The sequence below is a fragment of the Nerophis ophidion genome, linkage group LG15, assembly GCF_033978795.1.
Source record: "Nerophis ophidion isolate RoL-2023_Sa linkage group LG15, RoL_Noph_v1.0, whole genome shotgun sequence".
Classification (NCBI taxonomy): domain Eukaryota; kingdom Metazoa; phylum Chordata; class Actinopteri; order Syngnathiformes; family Syngnathidae; genus Nerophis; species Nerophis ophidion.
This window is the reverse complement of record NC_084625.1, coordinates 54191055-54206141: the sequence shown is the minus strand read 5'-3', so window position 1 is coordinate 54206141 and position 15087 is coordinate 54191055. Positions and strand designations below refer to the sequence as shown.

Here is a 15087-nt window from a genome sequence, read left to right as displayed (position 1 = left end):
TATTACCAACACACTACGGCTCTCAGACGACATTCTAAAATGTTTCTGAAATAGCCTTTTGGGGAAAATTGAAAGTGTAAAATGCCAGATTATTTCATAAAAATGTGCACGTGTAAAATGCAGTATTAAAACTGTAAAAAAAAAAAAAAAATCAGAATGCAAATGCAGTATTAAAACTGTATTTTTACATCCTTCTCTGTTTTACTATTGTCATCATGAAGACCCCTGTTCAGGTGTGAATGTTATTTTTACCCAGGTGGAAGAGGATCTGAGGCCCCGCCTGCAGGCACCTGTTGTCTGGGTTTGGCTCCATCTGTAGCAGCGCTGCTACTGCTCTCACTGGCTGCGGACACATTTGTGTCTCCCACTGCTGGGGGGGAGGACAAAGACGAGGACGTTGCTGAGGTTGTGCCACCCTGTGCTGGGGAGGTGAACGCAGAAGAGGAGGCATCACTCGCAGCCACGGCCTCATCAGTCGGCCTCGCTGCGGAACAGGAGGATGCAACCCGTGTGCGGCTCGACTGCTGCTGAGATGTGACGTCTGGTGGCGTCTCAGAGTCCGGCTGGGGGGCGTCTGGAGTGCAGTCCTCCTGGTATTCTGAGTGAGCTGTATCACAGGATGACCCACGGGCAACGTCACAGGTCTCTCCGTTAACTGCAGAGTACATGTTAGAAGTACACACAAAGACAACACTTATATGCTAATGCTCATGCTTGAAGTTACAAAAGTTTGTCTAATCCAATAAATAGAGAATTCATTGCAATCCAGTTTTCTTGGCACACTCGGGCCATTTCAAGTTTGTTCTTAGAAAGGACCAAGTCAGAGTAAGCTGTTTGTGTGAAGCAAGGAAAGATACACAGCGTCCGCACGATTCATCAACATTCATTAGTGCAATTATGGAACCGCAAGAGGCTGACCTATTTTGTTTTCCCCGGCATTTGGGTGACAGACGTGTTTGCCAATCAGAAATGTTCAGCCTTGCGTTTCCTCCAGGCTATAAACAGGAGCTCTTCCTCGGTGCATCACTTTCAGCACCTGAATGCATTTATTTAACAGTGGAATTAACTAAACGCAGGGTGCCCTCTTTTCAGTCATCCACAATCTTTGTCTTGGTGGGTGTAGAGTGCATCAGCGAGACCGCACCCACAGGAAGCACAGGGAGCCTCGCGACAAGTTCCGCAATGTAGCAAAAATGAGTAGGAAAACAATTGTCACATTTCAGCTTCAGATCAGATGGGCAATATGAGCCCATCAACATGGACGAACGAGCGACAATGCCCTAATGGCAACAAACAAAAAGCCAACATTCAACCAAGTTTTTCCAGCTGTGGAAAAATAAAGCACTTTAAGAGGTTCAATATTTATTCAAGTTAAATTTTTGTTTTGAAAAATGAGTCCATTTAATTTTTTGGTGTCTATTTTTTTACCTGCAAATTACAGTAGCATGGTCAACAATTCTACAGTAATGTGAAATAAAAGGTTATATCTTTTAAATAGTTAAATAGTTACATTATTATTATATATTATGATTACATTATAAACACTGTATAGTTTTTATTGGTTATTTATGTTTAAGAGTATGACGTAGAAAAAAGCTCTGAGTGTCTGCATAAAGACATAAAAGTCAGTTATTGTACATTGTTTTTAATGTCTGGCACTTTGAGACAAGATTATGTTGACAGTCTTACACTAACATGTCTTCCTTCACTCCTATTTTTGCAGTTGTATGCATTTATTTGTATAAAATATAAGAATGGCAAATTAAATTACAATTTTAGAGAAAAAGTCACAATTAGTTTTTTTCCTCATACAAGAGTACATACGCTGGTGTACTCAGTAAATACAAATTATTACTATGGATAACACATATTTTAGCTATTAAACCGCCAGATGAAAAGTGTGTGATATACTTGATGTACAGTATTGAACAAATGAAGTAGCTACTCACCAGTCCGACTCGCTACATCAGCATTTGAGGGTGGGTGGCTGGAGTCGTGTGTGATGTCGCCGTTGACGACGGGACCTGAGGACGGGCTGCAGGAACTGGAAGGCACCTGACTTTCTCCTCCATTAGACGGTGAACAGGAATCTGAGTGCAGGCCCAAGTCCGTCCCGTTCACTGTGCTGGAGGTGGAAACATGAACCCTCATCACAGACATGTCATCTCACGCTTCTCATCTCTTCGGCGGTTTAGCTCGGTTGGTAGAGCGGCCGTGCCAGCAACTTGAGGGTTGCAGGTTCGATTCCCGCTTCCGCCATCCTAGTCATTGCCGTTGTGTCCTTGAGCAAGACACTTTACCCACTTGCTCCCAGTGCCACCCACACTGGTTTGAATGTAACTTAGATATTGGGTTTCACTATGTAAAGCGCTTTGAGTCACTCGAGAAAAAGCGCTATATAAATATAATTCACTTCACTTCACTTCTTCTTCTCCAGTCACTTTTGACCTTTCAAATCAACATCCTCTGGAGTTGATGGATGTGGACATTACCGACTATGGCCAGGGAAAAAAAGGAGAAGAGATAAAGTATTTGTTTCACTTGCACAATTGAAAAGGCTGCATCTTCTTAGTAATAAAAAGGGATCGCTGTAGTCTACCACAAAATAATAAAGGATATTTGCTTGTTTGCTGAAACTCCTTTTCTGTTGCCTGAGCCACCCTTCTTCTTTTCTTTTTATTCATTTTGAAATAATCACCAATCTACTTTTGCAAAATATGCAAGCGGTAATGATAAGATTACCAATACTACAACACATTAGAGGGCGCTAATAGTTGTAAAGATTAAATCCTGCCCGTCCCTTACAACATAATGACAAACTACAACTGTACGTGACACCAGTGATGGGCAGTAGCAAGCTAGACTTAGACATTACACTTCGACAAACTTTATTAATGCTACGTAGTTTAACTACATTTTGCAGTAGCTTGGTGGTAGCTTAGCTACGTTTTTAACGAGTAGCTTTTCCTATAGCTTAGCTACTTTTAGAGGCACGTGGCGAAGTAGCTTCCATCAAAGCTACAAAGAGAAATGGACTGTGAATCCAGGCCAAACAAATATGTAAAAAATCCAATCAGCTGGATGAGAACATCCAAGATGATTGGTTGGTGATGAGTCACAATTGGCTAAGGTTAGGGCTCGGTTGGTACAGTGGGCGTGTCAGCAAATTGTTGGTTCCAGGTTCAATTCCCGCTTCCGCCATCCTAGTCACTGCTGTTGTGTCCTTCCTTGGGCAAGACACTTTACCCACCAGCTGCCAGTGCCACCTACACTGCTTTAAATGTAACTTTGATATTGGGTTTCACTATGGAAAGTCATTAGAGAAAAGCGCTATACAAATATAATTCACTTCACTTCACCCCGTGAATGCGTGGGTTCCCTCCGGGTACTCCGGCTTCCTCCCACTTCCAAAGACATGCACCTGGGGATAGGTTGATTGGCAACACTAAATTGGCCCTAGTGTGTGAATGTGAGTGTGAATGTTGTCTGTCTATCTGTGTTGGCCCTGTGATGAGGTGGCGACTTGTCCAGGGTGTACCCTGCCTTCCGCCCGATTGTAGCTGAGATAGGCGCCAGCGCCCCCCGCGACCCCGAAAGGGAATAAGCGGTAGAAAATGGATGGATGGATGGCACTTCACATGCATTAGAACGTTTTAAGTTAACATTTTAGCTAAGATCCCATTTTTATTATATTTCATTAAAGAAGTATGGAAGTGATATTTTGATGAAAACATGGTAACATCGGAAAAATATTATGCTAACCTCAGCATGTAAACTTTTTCGTTTTTTAGCTAATTTTGCATTTGTCTTTAAAACAACCGCCTTTCAATTTTCCTGAAGGAACTCTCCTGAAGGAATCAATAAAGTACTATCTATCTGAAAGGCAGCAAGCCACTTTTCGAGCAACATGGGCTGGAGGTTCACAACACATATAGCAGGCCCATCAACATTTCTTCAGGAATTGTCTAATGTTTGCAACCATTGCAACAACAACGAGACTTCAAATTGTTGCTTGCTTCTCTTGGACTGCATTTGTGTCGGTGCATGCATTCCCTTGTGCGCTAACTGATAAGTCCAAGTGAAATATTATTCAATATAATTAGTCATTGTGAAACACACATACATACATACACATTTTTTATATTTACATACACACAAATACACACACATATATATATATATATATATATATATATATATATATATATATATATATATATATATATATATATATATATATATATATATATATATATATATATATATATATATATATATATATATGATCTGTCACACCACTAGTGGTAACATAAGCTGGCCAACGGTGTTTTTTCTGTATTTTCTTGGTTGTAAACATTTCTCACCAACAGTCACTTTAAGCAGGAGCCTTTAGGTACTGTGAGAAGAACCCAGTGTAGCAGAACTTACTGGTACATTGGTTGACTTAGGCAGGTTTGTTGACAAACTCAATCCACCAAAAAAATGTACTATGAGTTCACTTTCCAATGTCAAGTCTGCTTATTTGAATGCAAGCAAAAACGTTGAGTCCAAACGGCTAAAAAATTTAAAGTAAAACCCATACTATGTATTAAGAAAGAGTTTCCTCAAATACAAGGATTTGGGAAAGACTAATCCCAAATAGTTTGGAGGGACTTAGAGAGTTAATTTTACCAATTGGCAACACTTGTAGAAGAAGATTGTCCATTTCCATGGATGGCATCACCGTTCTGTTGGACTTCTGGAGGAGAGAAGAAGATTTGCATATTAGCAGACATTAGATAGAGAGAAGCAAACATGACTGTTCCCTGTCAAGTGCCTCGGGTATTTTTAAATGTTTGATATAAGATCAATCATCATCTTCTCAACAGGCTTATTACACCAAGGAGCCCTCAGTGTCAGTCATCTCGCCTCAATGCTTTTTTAAAAATGGTTTATCTGAGCTTTCTTTTTATATCAAATGTATTCATGAGACTTCATTCAAATAATTATCGGTCCAATATTTATAGTGGACTCTTAATTAATATTATCATCAGCACGATGGCCTCGTGCAGGGATGTCAAACTCCTTTTCATTGGGGGCCACATCCCCGTTATGTCTGCCCTCAGTCAGAGTGCATGTTTCCTACTAAGTAAGACACACTGCTTGCTTGTCAGAACAGTAACTCACACTCAGAATCAGCCAATTATGGATTCAACGCCCTTTCACACTTTTTTGGCCTTTCTACCTTCTCCAAAATAGTTGATAGTTGCTCTTTCCCAGTTGAACGGTGCTATATATTGTTGAGAAAAAACCCACGTTGTACATATTTTTTACAAATTTAACTGAACATTGAACTTACTGGTGCCATTTGCTGCATTTCCATTAGTCAGTGGTGCCAATTCCTGTTGATCACTGTCGGTAAGTCCATCCAGGTAGACCGTAAGTTCTCCTGCAGGCACCACAACTCCCTTGTGAGTCACACTCAGCTTCAGCACCTCCTTCACATTTTCCACTGGGGGGGGGAGAAAATGTGTTGAGGATATAATATAAGAAGGAATATTTAGTGTAATAAAGCTAAGGTCATTAGGACACTGTGTGTTTGTACACAGGTGGTCCTTGGTTTAAGACCTTTCCAAGTTATGACATTATGAAGGCGCACTGAAAATGAATTAAAACCGTAATTTTAGTTTGTTGAGATTTGCTGGAAAACTATTTGAAGCATATGTGACGAAAGGATACAGTATCTGCTTGGATGGCAACAGCTACACTGCAGAAAATACAGTAATGTTGCTTTTTAGTTGACTTTTTTCACATCATTTTGTTCCTCTAAGAGCAGTGTGCCAACGAAAAACAGTAATCACCATGGAAGTGAAAATGAACATGTTAGAATAATTATGTATAAGTTATCACACAACTCTTATGCTTAAAGGCCGTTGCTATAGTTATTATCAATTGCGCTGAAGTTGTACTTTTCTATCTGTTCAAAGGCACAACTTGAAATCTTGCTTTGCGAGTTGTCTCGTGTCAGCAGTTTTTTTCCAGACCATGCCTGCTGACAGCCAAGGGCGGACATGGAGTAACGTGACGCAGACAATACAGAGAGATGGCGAAATCACGAGTGTCAGCACATTTTCCATTCTGAATAATAATGTATTTATTGTATGTACTGGGGCTGCTTGCATTAGCCCTCCCTTCAGAAGCAGCCTCAGTGATGTTAACTAGGGACCTCCCGAATAAATAGAGGAGCACATGGGACTGTACCTTAGAGCGTAGGATGGGACTGTACCTTAGAGCGTAGGCTGGGACTGTAACTGAGTGTACAGCCCAATACGTCTCTGCTCATGAGCAAAATTCAACTCTGTCTCTGCCTGATTCCTTCTTCTTGGCTTGTGTAATAGATAGTTCAGTGTTTTAACCTGACAGAACATCATAAAAAGGTCATAGAGGAGCGCTATGGACGTTGTCTTTCATCCAGGTCATTGTATTCTCAGGGCATTCAATCCATCGCTAATTTCGCTTCTCATCCTAGTAGGCGTCATATGAGAGGATAAAACAACCAGTTTTATTTGTCACCCTTTTCTTCCCAACTGCTTGACATCACAACCCTAAATAAAAATAGAGATTAGTGACGCTCATGAATGCTAAAGGGGTCAATGATTGTGTTGTTACAAGGAGATCTGGGAGGACAGGTAGGTATTTACTGTATCTATTCAACAAGTAGCTAGGATCTAATTATGTGTCTCCGTACACAGTGTGGAGCCGCTTCCCTAAGCTGATAATAGTAACCTCCATGATGTCAAATAAACTGCATTTCTTAGTATGATAATCATTATTAACACTGGAGGAAGAGGCTAAACATGTTACACACCAATAGCAAGCATGCCAATAGTTAAGCTAACCACAAGCTAGCTTTAAACAACACTAAGAAAAAAGTGGTGACTTTATGAAAGTAAGCAGGTAATAATAGTTAATTAAGTAGATAAATCCGACTCTAGAGAGTGGATGATCTAATAGCAACTGTTGGTGTCAGCACTGTTGTACGGAGAGGGCAGATCCATCATAAAGTGATGGTGTCGATACCAAGCAGTATCAGTACATGATGCACTCAAGAGGGATGGTCAATATTCTTATCTTCTCAAAATCTTTTTGTTTGTTGTTTACAACCTCAACAAACAGGAGTTTAAAGAGGACAAAAATAAAACGATTTAAAAGTGGGGTGTTTTGTATTTTTTGTTTACTTTTCTGTACTTTGACTGTTTCACTGGTACAATTGTAACAAAAGAGAATAAGAAATTTGTTCTAATATTGTGTCCATATTTTTTTAGCACTCACCGTAAATACATTGAACAACTTACAGATAAAACATGTAATGATATAATGATTATGTCCGCCAATGTTTTGTGTGCAGTATGACTGAGCTATGAATTAACCTCGATATAAGATCCCATCTCAGACTAAAACTGGACTTGGAAGGCAACTTGTATTCCTACATTTCCTTTCATGCTGCTCCAAGGCTTGCATCAGGTCCAGTGTGGCTTGGCCAAGCAGGGCATCTGCTTTCAGGGTGCGGTGACTCCAGACTTTGAAGTCCACCTGGCTGCGTGCTGTTACATTCCTGATGAGTCAGGAACACAGAAACAAAATTACACTTAAGCCACTAACATAGTTCATTTATTGACTTGAGTGAGCCCAAGTTAAAAAACAACAACAAAAAGTGTTTTCAACAGGACTGCATTTGATTGGTAGGATTATGTTGGGGGGGGGGGGGGGGGCTGTGTCATTGTAATGTACACTAGGAGAGAGGAATCATTGGGCAAAAAGGAAAAGCTAAACAAATATGTTGAGGAATAACAAATAACTATGTTTTGTTGCTTCTTTGTGGTTTTAAAAATGACAAGTGTGAGAAGGAGGTGCAGCCCACAGCAATACAGTGGTACCTCCATGTACAAGTAGCACATTTTTGACATATTAGCTTCTTGTTATGCTTTAAATTGCCAGCATGAAGTGGAGTTACGAGCCTCCCCACCACTCGTTGGTGTCATTATTGCAGAATGAACCCTGTAAGATCAAACCTAAACATCCCACAGGTACATAACCCTGCCCTCAAACCATTAGAGCAATCTGACAGTCAGTCTGTGAACCAGACAAGACATTAAAAGGCAAACATTTGTTCATGAAAATATGGAGAAGCTGCCAATGGCGTGGCCCAAGTGCTTCATTTTGGTTGGTCTCCTGACTCAACAAACTGCACGATCAAGCTTTCACTTCTCAAAGTACACAGACATACATTTCACTTGCTGTCAACTCTGACCTCTGGTCAAAGACATCCTTCTGCAACGTAAACAACAACAACAATTGCTATTGTTACACGATGGAGAAGCCGCCCGAGTGAGAGTCCACCAAAGTACATGACATAACTTCATCAAACTGCAATAGCTGTTTGTAGTACATTCTATTCTTTTGTATTTTACACAAAACAGTTGTATTTTTAGATTTGTATCATCATCCAAATTTGTACTTTACAGTGCAGAAAGAAACGGTGCATTTGGCTGGATTTATCAAAAGAAGCTGGAAATATGTGTTGGCTTCTGCCAACTTTATTGCTGTCATACACATTTCTACACACTAAGGAGACACTCCGAGGTGATGATGGATAACTGGTTAAATCAATCAATCAATCAATCAATCAATGTTTACTTATATAGCCCTAAATCACTAGTGTCTCAAAGGGCTGCACAAACCACTACGACATCCTCGGTAGGCCCACATAAGGGCAAGAAATATCAAACAATTACTCCTTAGACTGATTGATGGACACAAAAAACAATTATTGACACAATGATCTCCCATTCAACAAGCCAACATTCAAGGATGTTATCACCCTTTTTTTTTTTTTTTTTTTTAAAGGAAAACTTCTATTGACACAAAGTGCTGCCACACAAACTCCGATATTTTTTTTTTTAGAAAATGAGGATTACATTTCCTGCAATTGGGGACATTTAACACTATATTTGACCTTCAGATTTATTCTCACCTACCAAACTCTGGCTGTCTTTTTGACATTTACATGTCCCTTGTAATGTACCACAGTTTCCATAGCTTCATTTGTTAACATTATCATCATTGAAAAGTAAAAATATATAACATGCATGCAAAGAACTCCATGAAACATTTGACAACTCTATGCTGTAGCCACACCCCCTCTGTTGTGACCTCATGTCAAAACATACCTTCTCGCTGGCCACTAATACATACTAAAAGGTGCTGCTCTTTAGCCACACCTTTAAAATTAGAACATTTCCCCTCCAACTGGTTTCACGTATCGACACCAAAATCTCAGGAGATGTCTATCATGACATAGATAAGTCTTAGGAACCCACATCTAAAAACAAACAGGAAGTCGGCCATCTTGGTTTTTTCGTCTTCCATTTTTTGGGGGAAAAAAGGGGTCGTACTTTAACAAACTGCTCCTCGGGACATTGACAAAATGAGTCACTTTTAAAATGACAGATACTACTATGAATTGTTAACACAAAAATGCTGCTCGCAGTTTTAATTTAGATATGACTTGCGTATCTAAATTGGGTGTAGATAAGGAGTGGCGAGCCACTACAAAATGTGCGCATCTGATTTTTTTTTGTGGGTACGTTTTCTGTATTTGAGCGTACGCCATTTTTTTGTCAGAAATCCAGGCAAGTCTTGATACATGGTGTGTATTAGGTGTGGAGTTAGCAGGCATACCACCACCTACTGTATGGAGTTGTAACGACCGGCTACATTTACAGACAGTCCCATTGTAATGTGCTGATTAGCCGGGGTGAAAAGATAGGCAGAATAGACATAATACATGAGAAACTGATGTAATACATGAGAATACTGATGTAACGTTTCATGCAATAAAAACATAACTATCTGACACAGACACATTTGAGCAGGAAAAGATGCTTCTTACAGAGTGAGTCTTTCATCCCATTGTGGATTAGAGGAGCTGTGGCACTTGGCTGTGCGTCGTGTCTCCCCATCTACTGTCACCTCCACGTAGATGGGAGCGCCAAACAAGCTTTTCTTCCTCTTGATTTTGGCACAGGAAACTGGTTATGGAAAAAATAAAGAGGTAGTTTGACAGTTACATGAAGAGATAACACAATCAATTAAAGGTGACACAGTGGTATTGTAGCAATCCTTCCATATGACTATAAAAGATGAATGAGCCACAGGCAGGTTCCTACTAAAGATGTGCAAAATGTAGCTGTGTTCCTACTAAAGATGTGCAAAATGTAACTGTGTTACTACTAAAGATGTGCAAAATGTAGCTGTGTTCCTAATAAAGATGTGCAAAATGTAACTGTGTTCCTACTAAAGATGTGCAAAATGTAACTGTGTTCCTACTAAAGATGTGCAAAATGTAGCTGTGTTCCTACTACAGATGTGCAAAATGTAGCTGTGTTCCTACTAAAGATGTGCAAAATGTAGCTGTGTTCCTAATAAAGATATGCAAAATGTAGCTATGTTCGTACTAAAGATGTGCAAAATGTAACTGTGTTCGTACTAAAGATGTGCAAAATGTAGCTGTGTTCCTACTAACGATGTGCAAAATGTAGCTGTGTTCCTACTAAAGATGTGCAAAATGTAGCTGTGTTCCTAATAAAGATATGCAAAATGTAGATATGTTCGTACTAAAGATGTGCAAAATGTAACTGTGTTCCTACTAAAGATGTGCAAAATGTAGCTGTGTTCCTACTAACGATGTGCAAAATGTAGCTGTGTTCCTACTAACGATGTGCAAAATGCAGCTGTGTTCCTACTAACGATGTGCAAAATGTAGCTGTGTTCCTAATAAAGATGTGCAAAATGTAACTGTGTTCCTACTAAAGATGTGCAAAATGTAGCTGTGTTCCTAATAAAGATATGCAAAATGTAGCTATGTTCGTACTAAAGATGTGCAAAATGTAACTGTGTTCCTACTAAAGATGTGCAAAATGTAGCTATGTTCGTACTAAAGATGTCCAAAATGTAGCTGTGTTCCTACTAAAGATGTGCAAAATGTAGCTGTGTTCCTACTAACGATGTGCAAAATGTAGCTGTGTTCCTACTAAAGATGTGCAAAATGTAGCTGTGTTCCTACTAACGATGTGCAAAATGTAGCTGTGTTCCTACTAAAGATGTGCAAAATGTAACTGTGTTCCTACTAAAGATGTGCAAAATGTAACTCTGTTCCTACTAAAGATGTGCAAAATGTAGCTGTGTTCCTACTAACGATGTGCAAAATGTAACTGTGTTCCTACTAAAGATGTGCAAAATGTAACTATGTTCCTACTAAAGATGTGCAAAATGTAGCTATGTTCGTACTAAAGATGTGCAAAATGTAGCTGTCTACGTATTAAAGATGTGCAAAATGTAGCTATGTTCCTACTATAGATGTGCAAAATGTAGCTGTGTTCCTACTAAAGATGTGCAAAATGTAGATATGTTCCTACTAAAGATGTGCAAAATGTAGATGTGTTCCTACTACAGATGTCCAAAATGTAGATGTGTTCGTACTACAGATGTGCAAAATGTAGATGTGTTCGTACTACAGATGTGCAAAATGTAGATGTGTTCCTACTAAAGATGTGCAAAATGTAGATATGTTCCTACTACAGATGTCCAAAATGTAGATGTGTTCCTACTAAAGATGTGCTAAATGTAGATGTGTTCCTTCTACAGTTCTTACTAAAGATGTGCAAAACATTAACTAGTAGTTCAAAGAAAGTAGTTGTGAGACAGGATGGATTGCTTCACTCTTAATTTACCAGAAGTGAGTCCTGCTTTTTGAAGCGGCTCATTTTTCAGCACTGAAATTTATTCCACTGAATTTCTAAACACGCATTTTGCTAACAGTGTTTTTTCATTGAAAATAAAATAATTTGATGTAAAAATAAAAATAAAAATGTACGTACATACATTCAGTGAATATACCCTTCACAAAAAATACAGCATATTTTTTTGAGCGCATAAGACAGTGATATGTGGACGTACCAACTGCATGGAGCTGTGATGTTCCTCTGTGGTCATGGCTGGACTCCGCTCTCAGCGAGGCAGTGGCCATGTCCTACACCACAGTGGGAAACCTTCAAACACAGGCACAGGTACACGTGCAAACACTTAGCACATCCCACAATGACAACAGTCTTCTATAGTGCATATGGGACGGCGAAGCAGAGTTGGTAGAGTGGCTGTGCCAGCAATCTGAGGGTTACTGGTTCAATCCCCACCTTCTACCATCCTAGTCATGTCCGTTGTGTCCTTGGGCAAGACACTTCACCCTTGCTCCTGATGGGTTCTGGTGAGCGCCTTGCATGGCAGCTCCCACCGTCAGTGTTTGAATGGGCGAATGTGGAAATACTGTCAAAGCGCTTTGAGCTCCTTAAAAAGGGGTAAAAAAAGTACTATACAAGTACAACCCATTTACCATATCAGATAAATATTGCCTCTACATCCTTAACGTTGTACTTTAACTTTGCAAAAGTACTGCGATCACTCATCACAGACTACTGTTGATAATAGAAATCAATGAAAAAAACAAAATATTCCACATAGTCAAATCCCACAGCATGCCCAGTCCACTTGAGAGTACTTTCACGCTTTTAATCATTTAATTCATGCGATCGCTCTGAATTGTAAAGGCATGAACTTGAAGAGACAAAAAAGATAAGCCATTGTGTCAGTAAGATAAAGCCATTTAGATAGATAGATAGATAGATAGATAGATAGATAGATAGATAGATAGATAGATAGATAGATAGATGGATAGTACTTTATTGATTCCTTCAGCAGCAGTGTACAGAGTTGAAATCAATTTAAAAAAAGTAAAAAGTAAATAATGGGGGTTTAACTGGAAACAAAATAGAGAAATATTACAATAAGAATAAAAAATACACAGCAACAATGGGAATAACAATATAACAGTAAAATAAGAATTTAACAAGAGAAAGTAGGCAGTAGTGACCATGTTATGAAAACGTATTGCACTGTTATTGTTTTGCATCCCCTGTCATCCTAGTACCCTCGCCCCCCGTCCCAGAGAGGAGTTGTACAGTCTAATGGCGTGTGGGACAAAGGAGTTCTTGAGTCTATTAGTCCTGCACTTGGGATGAAGCAGTCTAGAACTGAACAGGCTCCTCTGGCTACTGATAACACTATGCAGAGGGTGACTGGCATCATCCAGGATGCTCACTAGTTTGTCAACAGTCCTCTTCTCTGCCACCCTCACCAGTGAGTCCAGTTTCATTCCCATTGTAGAACCGGCCCGCCTGATCAGTTTCTCAAGTCTGGAGCTGTCTTTCTTAGATGTACTGCCCCCCAGCACACTACCATGTAGAACAGAACACTGGCAACCACAGACTGGTAGTACATCCACAGGAGTTTTCTAGAAATGTTGAAGGAGTGCAGTCTCCTGAGGAAGTACAGCCTGCTCTGTCCTTTCTTGTACTGGTGGTCCGTGTTAACAGTCCAGTCCAGCTTATGGTCCACCCAAACCCCGAGGTACTTGAATGAGTCCACAGTCTGTACCTCAACTCCCTCGATCACAATAGGTTGTGACCGTGGACTCGACCTCCCAAAGTCAATGACCAGCTCCTTGGTCTTTGACGGATTGAGCTGCAAGAGGTTTGTGTGTCACCAGACAACAAAGTCCCTCACCAGGTTCCGAAACTCCTCCTCTCTGCCGTCCCTGATGCACCCGACCATGGCTGTGTCATCCACGTACTTCTGGATGTGACACAGCTCTGAGTTGTAGCTCTTTTAGTCGGTTTAAAGAAAAGGACAAAATGTAGAGTTGCTCTTTAATATCTGAATGACGCCGTCAAGTCACTCTCCTTGCGTCTCGTGAACGCACCTCGTTTTTAATTATATTTGTTGCGGAAAAATGCATTATTCAATAATAGTTGGTGAGGTCCTTGCTCGTACGTGTCAGCCTGGCCGCTACAAGTGGAGCAACAGCAAGAGGAATAAACACAGCAAGTGACAACTAAACACGTCAAAGACACGACTAATTTGCTCCATTTGGAAAGCAGACCTTGGTTTTTTTTTTGTTTTTTAATGGTAGTACATCTGTGATGCAAGAGCACTTAAAGCGGAGGTATCTGCTCAGTGCAGACGTGATAACATGTATGCAGTATCGCAACATGCTAGTTTAGCCACTGGCAAAACACCACAAAAACAATTAAAGATACAGACACCATAGTAAATAAACCCACCTTTCATTAATGTCAATGGTGATTTATTGTTTAAGATACTGTAATGAAATGTAAAAAAAATATTGTATTGATATTGATGAAAAATAACTTTTGAATAGCGTGGCCATTATTCACAGACAGCGTCAGTGATTTTTTTTTTTTCTGAAGCATTCTATTACCATTTTTAAAAATAATTTAAATCCAATTAACCAATATTATCAACACATCTAAACAACCACACTCATGAAAACTTTGGGCACATATTTAGCTATCAAATACTGCTGTAGACACATTTACATCAGCAAAGTACTACATGTAAACCTCCAATGTACGGACACCATGAAATACTCACAATTGGTGTATGCTGCTCCAGATCAACCCACTCTATGTCCCATGGTTACTGGAAAACAGAAAGATAGACTTTTTTTACAACAGCATTCAACATACAGAAAGAACGACGCTCTTTTTAGCTTTTATTGGCAGTCAAGGTCAATTCTGACATTTGTTGTGCACACACATTTCTCCCCTCACACACACACACACAATAATAATCTTTCATGCACGGTAGTTTTACAAACATTTATAACCTCTGAACAAGACCGTAGACAACAACACCAAACCGTCGTTAACTTATTCTTCAACATTTTTTTTCTTTTTAAATTACAGGAGAATTTGTCCCAAACAGTGTTGCAAATAATAACAGCGTCTTCTGCCATTGAGAAGTTGCACAGTCCATCTTCAGCAAGGGATTTTCCTCCATTAAAATTTAACTGATGATTGAGAATGATAAGTTCCGGTGTGGACAAAAACGTCAATGTTGTGGTTGTCGTCTCATTTCACAAGAAGGAAACAGTATCTAGTCAACAACAGCTGCAGTTGCTCCTTCTGGACA

The 15087-nt window shown here is 39.7% G+C and overlaps 1 protein-coding gene across 3 annotated transcripts in view; it reads right to left on the bottom strand.

The window, feature by feature from the left end:
- The window catches only part of LOC133569779 (NEDD4-like E3 ubiquitin-protein ligase WWP1), a 46042-nt gene that overhangs the window by 24646 nt on the left and 6309 nt on the right, over positions 1 to 15087 (bottom strand). Inside the window, exons 2-9 of one of the 3 annotated variants that reach the window (XM_061922386.1) lie at positions 14548 to 14595; positions 11998 to 12089; positions 9932 to 10070; positions 7470 to 7594; positions 5339 to 5491; positions 4672 to 4738; positions 1950 to 2125; positions 253 to 655 (exon numbers count right to left, since the gene is read on the bottom strand). In XM_061922386.1, coding sequence (XP_061778370.1) covers positions 253 to 655; positions 1950 to 2125; positions 4672 to 4738; positions 5339 to 5491; positions 7470 to 7594; positions 9932 to 10070; positions 11998 to 12067 — 1133 coding nt within the window. In that variant the 5' untranslated portion in view covers positions 12068 to 12089; positions 14548 to 14595. The remainder of the gene's footprint in view (positions 1 to 252; positions 656 to 1949; positions 2126 to 4671; positions 4739 to 5338; positions 5492 to 7469; positions 7595 to 9931; positions 10071 to 11997; positions 12090 to 14547; positions 14596 to 15087) is intronic. The other 2 variants (XM_061922388.1, XM_061922387.1) reach the window with 2 other exon arrangements.